General features: G+C 41.4%; 1 protein-coding gene across 2 annotated transcripts in view; it reads left to right on the top strand.

Annotated features, from left to right (window-relative positions):
* Positions 1 to 13,363, top strand: part of prickle1b (prickle homolog 1b) — a 36,097-nt gene extending 22,734 nt beyond the window's left edge. For both annotated transcript variants that reach the window (XM_042511661.2, XM_042511660.2), the window contains exons 2-8: positions 2,043 to 2,240; positions 3,868 to 3,981; positions 6,223 to 6,360; positions 9,105 to 9,308; positions 9,721 to 9,907; positions 10,315 to 11,331; positions 11,432 to 13,363. In XM_042511661.2, the coding sequence (XP_042367595.2) occupies positions 2,055 to 2,240; positions 3,868 to 3,981; positions 6,223 to 6,360; positions 9,105 to 9,308; positions 9,721 to 9,907; positions 10,315 to 11,331; positions 11,432 to 12,387 (2,802 nt within the window). In that variant the 5' untranslated portion in view covers positions 2,043 to 2,054 and the 3' untranslated portion in view covers positions 12,388 to 13,363. The remainder of the gene's footprint in view (positions 1 to 2,042; positions 2,241 to 3,867; positions 3,982 to 6,222; positions 6,361 to 9,104; positions 9,309 to 9,720; positions 9,908 to 10,314; positions 11,332 to 11,431) is intronic.
* Positions 13,364 to 13,902: the final 539 nt, after the last annotated feature.

The following is a 13,902-nucleotide window of genomic DNA, read 5'->3' as shown; positions in this document are numbered from 1 at the left end:
TTTCAAAATTCTTACCAATTTTTGGGTCATTTCTTCTTTTGTTGCTCATTCCCTTCCTCCCATAATTTTGAAAGAAATCAAGCACATTTTCCCAGGTCTCAAAGGGTTAAATTAAAAGCTTATAGGTTAGTACTCAAACATATTTAGATTTAAATTGTGGTTGAAGGTTTTTTTTATAAGATAAGATAAGATAAGATAATCCTTTATTAGTCCCACAGTGGGGAAATTTCCAACATTGCAGCAGCAAGGGGATAGCAAAATAGCAAGATAACTGTGCAAAATAAACTATATTTATAAATAAGTACAAAAACGTGCAGGATGAAGATGAAGATATATAAAGAAATGTTAAAAGAACATTTTAATAACCCTGGAGAGGATTTCTTTTTTTAAGGTCAAACACACAAAGTTCAGCCTCCATCCCCACCGCGGTTACAGTCGCTAAGTATCACCAGGCACCGGCATTCTTTTGAATGAATTTAACCAACAGCTCAACAGTCACAGTTAACGGACATAATGTTTGGTCAATAGAGGCCATCAAGACCTAAATATCCCTCACACTGCTGCTTTTGTTTAAAAGATCAAACTCACATGAAGCTTTGGAGGGCCTGTGTGAAGTTGCTGTTTCTGTTTTACCCAAACCAATTCTATTCTGTTCCATATTTGCATGTCAAAGAGGCAGAGCAGGGCAAATTACAAGTGACGTTTTCAACACCTTGAGACCAAAGTGCTGTTTATCGGGCTGAGGGCTCTGAAGAACATGCTGCTGTGATAAGAGGGCTACCGCTGAAGGCAGGAGACGTGCGATGACGAGACTGATTAATCCCCGCTCGTGCAACAGTCCAACTGTTATCAGCTTGTAAAGGGGAAGAAAGAAAGCAGCTGAAAGTGGATTCATGTTGCAGCAGTCTGAGTGGACACATGCAGATCGAGTCCTCTGGATGATTTATATCAGATTTTTTGTCACTTCATTTGTTGTGGTTTTTTGCATTTTCTAGATCATCGATGTCCATTAAAACATTATTGATTTCCCTTACACATAGCTGTAAATCACGTGTGTAACAACGTCAGTACTTTGTAGCACAGTGGATAAGAGCAACAGATGTTTTGTGGGGAACAGCTGGAAATGAATGTTGAAAATGTCACAATCCTAGTTAAAAGAAATATGCTTGATCACTGATGCACAGCAAATTTAGGCACTAATTTGTGCACTAATTTAAGATAACTTTTTTTTTAACATTGCAAGAGATTCATTTAATCATACAGAAATCACCTCGAAGCAAACGTAGGCTTCTCCAAGTTTTTTTTTTCTTTTTTTTCAATTGAAACAAGTGGTAAAAATTGGAAAATATCAGAAATTGTAAATAATCACAGACAAAAATGATAATACACTCTGTAGTTAACAGTGCTGCTGTTTTAAAGTCATGTCTCTTTCATGCAGTGTGAGATAAGTATAGTAAAGTTGGTGGTTGTAGTAGATGCACCATACTGGAAAAAGCCTGCAAAGCTTTTCCATTATATATCATTTTAAGTTTGTCTTAAGTTCCCTTTGAAGGTGGTCAAGTAGTACAGTATTTTGGAAACGTATCAAGCATTCTGTCATGGATAAACAGAGTAAGTATGACATACCGCACTTACAGGATGGAAAGTGACATTAATTATTCTTGAGGTTGAATTGTGAAAATATGGTGTGATAAGTTTTCAAGAAGCTGTGTTCATTTAACAGCAGGAAAACAAAGAAGAAATGACAGTCGTCTCTGTTCTCCTCAGTATTTGTTCTTGCATTATATGTTAAACTCTAAAAACACTGCTGGGAATGAAAGCAATTATCTTCTTCTGAAACATAGAGATTAAAACTAATTGGCAGGAATATACAAAATGCAGAAGAGTTTACAATAAGTGCAAAAAGTCCTAGATCAGCAGTGACAAGAAGTGGCAAGCTAAAAGCCAGGGCTTTGGGTGTAATCAAACAAAGGAGGGGTAAAAAAAAGGAAAAAAAAAACCTTCTATAAATGTGATCCCTAAATCCTCATTTTTATCCACAGCGCCCGTGTGTGATGAACCTGGAGCGCAGTGAAAGAGGGGAGCGTCCTTCCCCTCGAGGCCCGGAGATGGAGCCTCGTCCTGGAGGAAAGATGGGGAAGATGTCAGTGGGTTTCCAGAGAAGCTCCACCTCTGATGATGACTCTGGATGTGCATTGGAGGAGTATGCTTGGGTGCCACCAGGACTCAGGCCTGAGCAGGTAGGTATCCTTTAGTGTACGCTATATATTTGCATGAGTAGGAAAGTCAAATTTAAGGTTTTTGGGCTACACGATGTTAGGAAAATATGTGACGTGATAATGTTGAATATTGCATTAACTATTATTAGTGATAATGGACATTACTAATAAACAGATGTTAAAGTGAACTTAGTTCTGCTGCTTTCAGTATACTGCTGAACTAAAATATTTAAAGATATTTTTATCAAACGTTTTCTACTAATCCTTGAGTGCAATGTTGCAGTATTTTGCACAGTGGCATCTGCCAAGGGAAGGCCACAGATGCAATTGCTGCCAGCAAAAATAAATTGGGGCTGACATTACTGTCTTCAAGAAGCTGTGGGGCGCTCATTTTGTAAGCTAGCACAAAGGTAATAATGTGTTAGAAAAGGGATTAAATAACGCTCCAAAGTTAGGCTAAATTTTCAGGAACCCCTTGAAAAAGAGATTTAGGATCTCAGTGGGACTATTTCTGGTTAAACTAAAAATAATATAAAATAAAATAAAATAGCCTCTTTGAAACAGAGTGAAACATCAAACACATTTACAGATACAGAACACATTAAAACAGGATTTTTGTGGGACTCAAGATGTTAACTGTACTGGTATCTGTCTATGCACATCAGATTAGATCAGTAACACCAACTTTAAAATTAGAAACAAAAGTATTTCAGTATATGAGATTCTTTAACTCCCCATATTGACATAGTTTTCAAGCCTATTGCTTCAATAATTATATTACTCCTGAAATTCAGTTATACCTTTTAGTTCTGGTGTGCCATCAAAAATTTCCCCCTATGAGAACCTTCTAGGGGTGCTACTGTTTTCACATTGTGTTTCATAAATGTTGCTATTGGGATGACAATGAAAAACTTTCTAGCTCTAGCCGGGGACACCACAAATATAAATCCCAGGACATCTTGTAATAGAACTTGTGGAATTTTCCTTCTGAGGATGAGAGTATAAACCTGCATGCTAACAGCATGAGCTTTTAGTTCAAATAAGGTTATTTGTGCAGACAATCTGTTCCCTATGCCATACTAGCGGATTAGCAGTGCCGGATGCTGAAGCCTAACATCTGGCTGTGGATTTTTCACATTCATTAGTGCACGTTCGAGATACACATGTTCAGCAGCCAGAAACTATTTGCTGTCTCCAATATATTCCCATTTTTTATTCATGGAAATGCACACCGACAAACAACATTTTGCCAATGTTTCCTCTCCCCCTGTCAGCAGGAATTAGCCTAAGCAAACATTAACCTTTCCAGTCGCTCGCTGTCTCCTGTGTGTGGAAAGATTTCACAGTCAGACGCCTGTGACTGGATTGAGATTGACATGTTTGCCCCACAGTGTCACAGAAAAAGGACACAAATGTAGCAACAGTCATTCTCTACTCCCTCAAGCACACCAATATCACTGCTGGCCTCCTGGCGGCAGCATGTCACACTCATGTATATGATCTAACCGATAGTATGACAGATGGAAATTGAGAATATTGGGTCAAAATGATGAGTCTGGCACTTTTGGGGCACAAAACAAAGCCACCGATGGACAAGATGTCAGTTCTTTCTGTCCTCCAAAGTTCATTCATCTGTCTTCATCCGCAGGTCCAGATGTATTTCTCCTGTCTGCCAGAGGAAAAGGTGCCATACGTCAACAGCCCCGGAGAGAAGCACAGGATCCGACAGCTCCTCTACCAGCTGCCGCCACATGACAACGAGGTAGAGATAGTGAGACAGCGACAGAGTGTGTGATCACACAGACATGCCATCTTCTTCTGGCTTATAAAAAGCTCTTGTGGGGCCAGTTGGATAATCTTGAAGCTGGTATTTCTTTTCTCAAACTGTATGAAACTCTGATCAATGTGTCAGAGATAGATTTTGGGGGCCTGTGGGACTTCAAATGAAATTGATCATTATATTGTTTTTCTTAGGTAACATTATTAGTTCTATAATTTCTTTCTCTTTAAATGACAGTTCAGCTGCTCTCATTTCTTGTTCTACAGCTCACTCTTTAAATACTTTCAGGAAGTACATAGAAACTGACATTTCAGCTGCTTACGGGCCTTAAAATTGGAAACTTAAAATTTTCTGAAATTTTTAAATGTCCCATATTATAAAAAAGATAGATTTTCATGTATTTTTCATTTTTATAAAGCAGGTATAGGAACTACAAAAATAATGTTAAAGTATCAAAATGCTCAATCCACAGAGGAATGCATAAGTCCAACTTCCAAAGCTTTACCAATAAACCAGGACGTCTGTGAAATTGTGATGTGACAAACACTTTTTTTTCTTGGCTTTTGCTTTTATTTGATAGGAAAGCTTTTGCATGAAAGAAGGAGAGAGATGATGACATGCAGCAAAGCACCACAAGCTGGTATTGAACCAGCAGTATCTGCAGCAAAGACATAGCTTTTGTACATGGGGCATGCACTTAAACAGGTTAGCTACTGGCTGCCCCAAATACACTAAATAAAGGTAGAAAGTGCTGTTACAGTGCTTTACAGTCATTTCCCCAGCTGCTATGACAGCAAAGAGAAGTTAAGTGGAGGACCTGCAAACACTGAACAATCAGAGCAGACTGGGCTTTTGCAGAAGGGAGTCTTCAAGAGAAAGGTGCTCAAACGGAGCATTTTACAGTGAATACAAGTATATTTAGGCAGACAGTATGAGGAAAATAGTGTTTTTGATGAGTAAAGCCTGTAAGCATGTTCCAGTAGAAACCCCAAATACAAGTGCAGATGAACTAAAATAAGATAAATTTGCAAGGACACAGCAGCTAAACAGCACACAACCAAATCAAGGTTCAAACAAGACTGAACTGAAAATCAAAACTTAAATACAACCTAGTCTGATGAGGTGATGACATGCAGGTGGAGAGCGAGGAAGCAGGAAGGACTAACAAGGCTGATGCAGAGCAGGTGTGTAGATGAGCAAATGTTGGAGAGGCAGCACAACAACACAGAAACCCCAAAACCCAGAAAATCTTAATAAACTTACCAAGTGAGACAAATACAGACAACTTAAATTAGTTTTTTTTTTCATATACTTTCTGTTATGGTTGTTATGGTATCACATTAGCATTTAGAAATCTCAAACTATACCCAACTCTTAACTTAACTACTGCATAAAGCCAGCAGCTAAGTAAAGCCACAGCAATCTTGCCGACTATTTCTTGTAAAACTAAAACAATGGCCACATTCCCTCGGCCGTTTGACAAAAAACTACTCTTGTAACAGTAAAGCACATGCCCGCCTCCTCTGTATAATAGCTTTATGGCGTGTAAACCAGCACTCCTTTCACATCTGTGTTAATAGAGTTTACATTAGGAGATATGGTGGAGGGGTTATCACCAGAAGGGAGGGACAGTGGGGGGCTACCGTCTGACGGAGGTGGTCTCTGTATACACACACTGAAGATACACAATAGGAACACTCAACACAAATACACACAGTGTTTGACTGCGCGGTTTTATGATGTTTGTCAGCAGACTTGCGGGTTGAGGGAGCAAACTGCCGGAGGATTCCTTGCGTAACTGTGGTTCGAAGGGATAAGCACTGAGTGTGTGTGTGTGTGTGTGTGTGTGTGTGTGTGTGTGTGTGTGTGTGTGTGTGTGTGTGTGTGTGTGTGTGTGTGTGTGAGCTCGCACGCCGGCATCGTTTACTGTTGTTTAGAGTTGGTTGTTAGGATAGTCTTGGTCTTTTATCTGGGCCTTCATCACCATCTTTAAACACAGAGGAAGGGTTTGTGTATCGCTCATGCCATCCTTTCAACGCAGCCTTGAGAGGAATTAGCTTTCATTAAATCATTTTCCAGCCATATATGGACCGTGTCATGCACTTCCTTAAAGTTTCAAGCAAAGATGAAAGCTGAATCATCAGCATTAATGGCTGGAAGAGATAAATCGACTTTTCCGTGCTTTTACTTTGCCAACTCATTGCTCTCTTCTTTCTGTACCAGGTGCGTTACTGCCACTCTCTGACTGAGGAGGAAAAGAGGGAGATCCACATGTTCAGCGCCCAGAGGAAGAGGGAGGCACTGGGGAGAGGAACACCCAAGATCCTGCCCCGAGCTCTGCACCACACCCGCTGTGAAAATGTAGGTGCCACACGCGGATACCCATGAGCACACACGTAGCCCACTTGCGTCACTTAGCGCTCATATTGCCACGAGGTAAGTTAGCATTTATGAGGAAACCAACTTAAGTTATTTATATCCTGAGCAGCTAACACCCACCATCCCATCCCAACGCACAGCAGCCCAAGGCCCCGTCCTGACTGGCTAATGCGATGGTTTTAATCATGGACATAAACCTCCTCATTAGGGCGAGAGAGGAAGCAGGGAAATTGGGAGGCTCACGCTCAAGCCGAGCGGAGAAGCCAGTTCCTCACGAGGAATTTCCTGCCGCTCGTCTATATCTCAGCATGATGGACGGCAAAAAAACTGTACTGTAGGTTAACGAGGAATTCTTGCATAGAGTCCTTCTTTTTCCAAACAAGTCAGAGTACGTGGTACATTATTCCACAAGTACTGGTATAGCACAATTTACAGCTGGTTTTAAGACCTTTTCTATATAAAGAAGTCAGCATGTTTCTGCATCTGTCTCTGAAAACTATTGAGCAAAGTGGAAGTTGTAGATGTATCCACTGGTAAAACAGAAATTGTATAGTCTATATAATACAACCCCCTGGCACCCTTTTCCAAAATTTTTGTTATTGTTCTTGTTCCTATTATTAATATAATAAGTCCTATTATTATATATTTATTTTATTTTCAAACAAGAACAAGATTTATACATAAATCCAAATTTGCAAATCTCTTCATTTTGCAATGCACCTTGGATGGCTTTTGCCTTATGCTTAATTTAAAATTGATATATTTAAATGTGTTTTGTTTTATTTTTGGCTGCCTGTGTCACTGATATGAAGGTCTGCCACTGTGTCAGAAAAAAAGTGGTCTTTTTTATCCTTTCACTGGAAGGTCCAAACATTTTAAAAGCTATTTTTCTATCAGCTTGCTGAAGGGAACATTGACTTTCAGGAAAACAGAGACATCTAACTCTAGACATGCTGGTTAAAGTAACTGCGAGCTATGAACAAACACATCACTGGAAAGATTCCTAAAATCTGACCTCTGTTTCCTACTTTTGATTTTGTAATGAACATAAACATCCAGTGTCATTTAAGCTGTCATTGACTTTATTTCTGAAAACTTTCCTTTCGATGCAACAAACATAAATATTAGTGTTATGTGGCTTCCGGCAAATTGAGCCCTGACCAGTGAATAAACCACATCCTCTGCCGGGCGTCCGGGAGGAGCAGGCCTGCCATGTTAATTCCCCCGGACAGGCAGATGAAGTCTGTCATCACTCAAACACAGATGCTACCACTGGGATGCAAGGTCACCCACACACACAGTGAAATGACACATAGAACACCAATGAACACACATCCTGATACTTGAACGCGCATGTGTATCCATATATGCTCTGCAAATGCACAACCACCAAATGACTCATCCTAAACACGTCGACATTCATGCATCCATTTGTACACATACTGTACATGCTTATGTATTCAAAACAATATATCATGAAGACGTGGCTGTACACATTCGCACACACTTTGCAGGCTCCAGTTTCCTGCAGGGGACACACAACACCCCCTCATCCAAGGCCCCTGTCTGTCCGCTTGGGTAATAATGGTTAACAGCTGGGCATGCAATCCCATAGCTGCCTATGGGTGCCCCATACCTCTGCTGGGTTATATAAAGATTCTTGATTGCACGTTGTGACACGCTCTTACCATCTCAGTGGAGTCATATGATCTTTCAACTCAGGACCAAGGCCACTGTATACTGTTAACAGAACAAAAATGCTGTCCAGTGCCTCAGGAACACCCAATGAATAAAGTATAACTTTTATACTTTTACAGTATAATGTGAATAAGCCACCAACTGAAAGTGGGGTAATTTGAGTTTATCAGACAACCTAGGAGGGTTAAATCCATCAGTATTTTTGAGATGCATTGTTTCCCAGTCAACCCATTTATTTTTTAAAAGTTTGCATCTGCCCCCCATGATAATACAAAGCATTTCGACCAAAAATCAAGTGGCTCTCAGCTGGAACCAAAAAGTAGCAGGTTTTTCTTGCATGTTATCAATGTGATTTCACGATTTACTGTTCACTTCTGTTGGGCAGCCTCCACTGATGACACAAACTCTATTATAACGGTTCCATTTAAAATCGGTGGTCACACAGCTGTGTCTTTAGATAGCACCAAGGTTTCAAGAATCCTAAGAATTCCAAGAGTTTATTTGGAGGAAAAGGGGTGTGGGTGGGGTTGTTACAGTTGCAGTCAATCAGTTTTTAAAAGATTAAATTGCACTGTCCATGTTATCGACCGCTGCTGTATTTTTGTAATGACTGTCATCACTATAAGACCCACTGTTGTGTTTTGAATGGATCGTATTCCTTTGGCACTTGCGGTGTGATCACCTGTTGTTTGGCCTTCTTCGTTTTAGCATCACTGTAATTGAGACACTATCAGATATGTGATATATTTTGAATAGTTATCTCCATAATCTCCTTCCTTTGTTTAAGCTGCATTCCTCTTGAGTCACAGGCATCGACAGTACCAGTGTACTGTTTTAAAATATCATTGCTCTATGTGATTGTCTCTGTGTTTATCTCCACAGTTTCACTCTCAAGGTAGAATACTTATCACCAGACTTATTATTAATGCATATTAAGTGAGATTGTAAGCCACTTTGAAAAAGTGCATTAACAACATGCCTGAAACATAAGTCTCATGGATCATCTGTTATTTGTGTTTGATTGTCAGTGTGCCGGAGGCATCAATGGAGGGGAGATGGCAATTTTCGCCTCTAGAGCTGGGCCGGGCCCCTGCTGGCACCCTGCATGCTTTGTGTGCGCTACGTGCCAAGAGCTGCTGGTGGATCTCATATATTTCTACCAAAATGGCAAGATCCTCTGTGGAAGACACCACGCTGAGCTTCTCAAACCACGATGCTCTTCATGTGACGAGGTAAGAAGTCGTTAACATAGCACCACCTCTTAATGTTTGACAGTCAACCATGCCATGTCTCTTTAGTAACAATTGGTGTGTGTTGGTGTATGTGTGCGTGTGTGTGGGTGGTAAGGGTGGATGTTCGGGTGCCTTTGCGAATATGTGTGGGAATATCTACATGATTGTGTGTGTGTTGTTGCGTATGTTTATGTGGGGGTGGGAGGGTCAGGCTGTCTGTATTTTTCTTGATTTTCATTGATGTTTGTCATTTCTGTTATTGTTTTTAATCTCTGTGAGGCACTTTGTGTTACTCTTTGTATGAAAAGTGCCATACAAATAAAGATTTGATTGAAGATTTGAACCATAGCAATGTCAGGCCAAGTCCATACAGTTCCACAGAACTAACAGCAGTATGTGTGTTTCCCTTTAGATAATCTTTGCAGATGAGTGCACTGAAGCAGAGGGTCGTCACTGGCACATGAAGCACTTTGCCTGTTTTGAGTGTGAGACAATGCTCGGCGGGCAGCGCTATATCATGAAAGATGGCCGGCCCTACTGTACTGGCTGCTTTGAGTCACTTTATGCAGAGTACTGCGAGGCCTGTGGTGAAAACATTGGTGAGTTATATTTGCAGGCACATCTTATTTGTTTGACAAGGAGGTTTTGTCAGTTTGTCTGCAGGACTGCAGAAAAACTACTGGCCTAATTTTCTTGAAACTTGGGGAAAGGGTGTAGCATGGGCCAGAAAAGAACCCAATGAATTTTTAAACAAATCCGAATCAAGGGGTCGATGAACAAATTATTTTGCAAATTTGTTTTTATTGTGAGAAAGGCTTTGGCGGGTGTGTGCCCCGTCTGAGTGCCCTTTCAAATTTTTTTTTGGGATTAGAATAAAGAACTAAACCTTTATGTCATAGGTCAAACACAAGGTTGTGCTGACGTATTTCTTTGACCTCTTGTGTGGAAGTACCACACCTAATCTCATGCTTGTATTCTCTTCATCTTCATTCTTACTATCCTTTAGGTGTTGACCATGCCCAGATGACCTATGAAGGTGTGCACTGGCATGCCTCAGACCAGTGCTTCTGTTGTGCCCAGTGCAAGACATCCTTGCTCGGCTGTCCCTTCCTGCCAAAGCAGGGCCGCATTTATTGCTCAAAGGCCTGCAGCCAGGGGGAAGATATTCATGCCTCGGACTCGTCTGATTCTGCCTTCCAGTCTGCCCGCTCACGTGAATCACGGCGCAGTGTTCGCATGGGAAAGAGCAGCAGGCCTGCCGAACAGTGGAGACAGTCACAACTGTTTAACCCCCCTGCTGCCATCCCCTCATTTGAGTACAAGTATGGAGATGGAGATGGAGATGGAGAGGGTGATGCTGATGCTGATGCTGATTGTGACATTGGTATCATAGGGCGCAAGCTGGCCCGTCAAGGCCTGGAGGACGAGAGATTCTGGAGGGAGCGGGAGGAGCAGGATGCTGGGGGAGAGGAGGATCCAGAGGAGTGGGCCCAGCATGAGGACTATATGACTCAGCTCCTTCTCAAGTTTGGTGACCGTGGGATGTTACACCAACTTCAGCAGCCTCCCCTAAAATCTCCCAGCCCTAGCAGTGATAGAAACAGGCTAATATGTGTCTCTGACCCCTGGCTAAAGCCTGATACCGCATCTATGGGGGTTACTGCCTCTTCTCCCACCCCTGCCAGTCCCACCCAGAGCCAAACTTCTAATCAATCCCGAGCCAACAGCCTTAGCCCTGGACTGATGAGCAAGAAGAACCTGCCTGAAATGTATTGGGCCCAGTCCCAGGATGGTTTGGGAGACTCGGCTTATGGGAGTCACCCAGGTCCTGCAAGTGCCAGAAAGATCCAAGAGCTGGAGTTGGACCAGGATCAGGACCAACCAGGGACAGGAAGACGGGCCTTCTGGCCAGACACCAGGCAGTGGTATGAAGATTCCCTTGAGTGTATCGCTGATGAGCTAAGGAAAGCCGAGCAAGGTGCTGGAGACTCCATGGACTCCCTTGCGCTCTCAAACATCACTGGTAAGAAGACTGCTGGTTGTGTTCACTGGCAAAAAAAAATAGCTTTCTTTTTTCATTGAACAGTTGTTCATCATGTCTCTCTCCTGCTTCTTTTTTTTAGGTGCATCAGTGGATGGAGATGGCAGGGATAGGCCTGTAGTTTACAGCCTTGCCATACAGGATCCATCTGGGGCAGATGATTGTGAGAAGATGAGCAACATGGGAACCTTTAATTCATCTCATCTTCACCACAGTGCCAACTCTCTCAACCTTAACATGGAGAAGGGTGATGAGGAGGAGGTTGCACTGGCAATGAGAGGAGGCACCCCGGGAGGACTTCTTTCACTGTCCCCACATTCAGAAGACCTCCCTCCCTCCTTTATCCATGCCCCAGCTCTGAGGAGGAGCAAGTCTCAGTCAAGGCCTCCCCAGATGGTCAAGTTTTCAGAAGACACTGTGGACAATGGATATAATGATGGGTTTGATGTCAATATTAGGAAACATCCCATGAGTGAGAAGCCACAGCGGAGGGCGTACTGCCCAGATGAGATGGGTCGAGAAAGAAGCCGCCCATCCAGCCACCATGGTCGCAGCAGGCAGCACCACCACCGGCAAGGCCGGCACCACAGAAGCCGCAAAACCCGCTCAGACAACAACCTTCACATGGTGCCTCTGGAGAAAGCACAGAGGCCATATGAGCCCCAACAGCAGGGCCTGATGAACGCTCCTTGTGGTGCCATGCTCCTACAGCATCCTGCGCACAGGCTCCCTTTGGCCTATCCCCAAACCCGATCTGACTATATGCTTCAGGGGTCAGCCCAGGGAGACCCACGAGTTGAGCACTTCATGGGTCTCTACAGGGATGAGGATGACTTTTGCTCCACTTGCTCTTCCTCATCATCGGACTCTGAGGAGGAGGGCTATTTTCTGGGCCAGCCAATCCCTAAGCCTCGAGCAGCTGTGCGCTACTACGCAGAGGACTACCCTACAAGGGTTACAGCCCTCTCTCCACAGAGCCACGGCTCACAGACTGGTCGCAGAAAGAGCCACCGCTCCAAAAACTGTATCATCTCTTAACAGCTTAGTGTGTATTCACATTTTAAGCGCACTACACTAAACAATAAATACAGATTTTCTGACAACTATGGTTTTTCGCAGATCAAATCTAGGTTTAAAAAGGCAGTTAAAAGAAATCCATGTGCAGACTGTGTATTTTGCTCTAACAGAAGACGCATGACCAAATGTCAAGATGCATATCATATTGTATGCCCAACTCTACTGAAAGAAGAAATCAATCCAAACGGCTAAGATAGATCTGTGTAACTTATAGCCAGAAAATCATATTTTGTGTATGTGCAAATTTTGCCCAAATACTGGGTCTTATTGAATTTTAGCACTAACAAGATGCCCACTGGTAAATTTGCAAGCCTTTCTTTAGACAGTGCATATAAGAATTATGCAGAGTTGGCAGAGTGGCGACATAAAACTTGTTCTTTCATTTCAGCATTTGTCATTAAGATTTAAAAAGGTTTTATGTTCAGTTAAAAGTTTTGCAGCAATATCTTCATTAAAAAGGCAACACATTGTACACAGAGGTTGATAACGTAGAAAATAGAAACAAACCATATACAAAGTAATTATTTAATGCATAATAGTACAGAATGATAATGTATATACTAAGTTAAGATTTTAATACTGGTATTTTTATATCCGTGGTTTAAAGAACTGTTTCTTTTGAAGTGTATGATAGAAAAAAATAGCAGTTGTAATGGTAAACAAACAGACCTCGTTAATATTTTATGAGAAACAACAAAGAAGGTGCCACTTCATAAACTGTGTCCTCCACAGTTAAGTGCCATGTTACTCTGAAACAATGTCTATTCCAACATATATTCCACAGCGCTCACTATTGGTGTACAAAATATGAAATGAATGGCAGTAACACCTGCATTTTCCGTATTCAGCTGAACTGTTCACTACCCTTGCTCTGACATAACCAGCTAAATGCTTTGTGATGTAAAGACGCTTGTAATAAATATTTTTTCTCCTTTCAGTGTTTCTGAATTATTGTTTTTCACACTTTTTGACATATATTCATGTTCATATTACATATTTTATAATCTTAGATTGTAGTGGTTTTACAGTGAGATATATCAAAGAGTTTTTTGGGATTTTGTAGTGTGTCAGTCTTTTAAAAACCTGGATTTTGTCTAATCTTCTATCTCTACTTTATGATAGGGACATGTACATTTTAGGACTACTGACTTATTTTTATACAAACCCTGCTGAGAATTAGGGATGAATTAGTCGACTACTCTAATAAACATTGCTACCCTCGCTAGGTGGCACCAGAAATAAATAATGATTAAACATATCTAAATTACTGTAAAGATTTAAATTAAACATAAGATAACCTGCACTGAAATGTCATGTTGTCCTTTAATGTTTCTATTTAAAAAGTTGTTAGCTACTAATTATATCAATAGTGGTTGAAAATAAAACTTGGGGAAAAAAACAAACAATAACAAATAACAAAAAAACACAATGGCCCTGAACGAAGTTGACATAAAACTAGTGTAGTTTGGCAGTATT

Source organism: Plectropomus leopardus, chromosome 22, assembly GCF_026936395.1.
Source record: "Plectropomus leopardus strain MGB_pleo_1.0 chromosome 22, ASM2693639v1, whole genome shotgun sequence".
Lineage (NCBI taxonomy): Eukaryota > Metazoa > Chordata > Actinopteri > Perciformes > Serranidae > Plectropomus > Plectropomus leopardus.
This window is presented reverse-complemented; position numbering and strand designations above follow the sequence as displayed.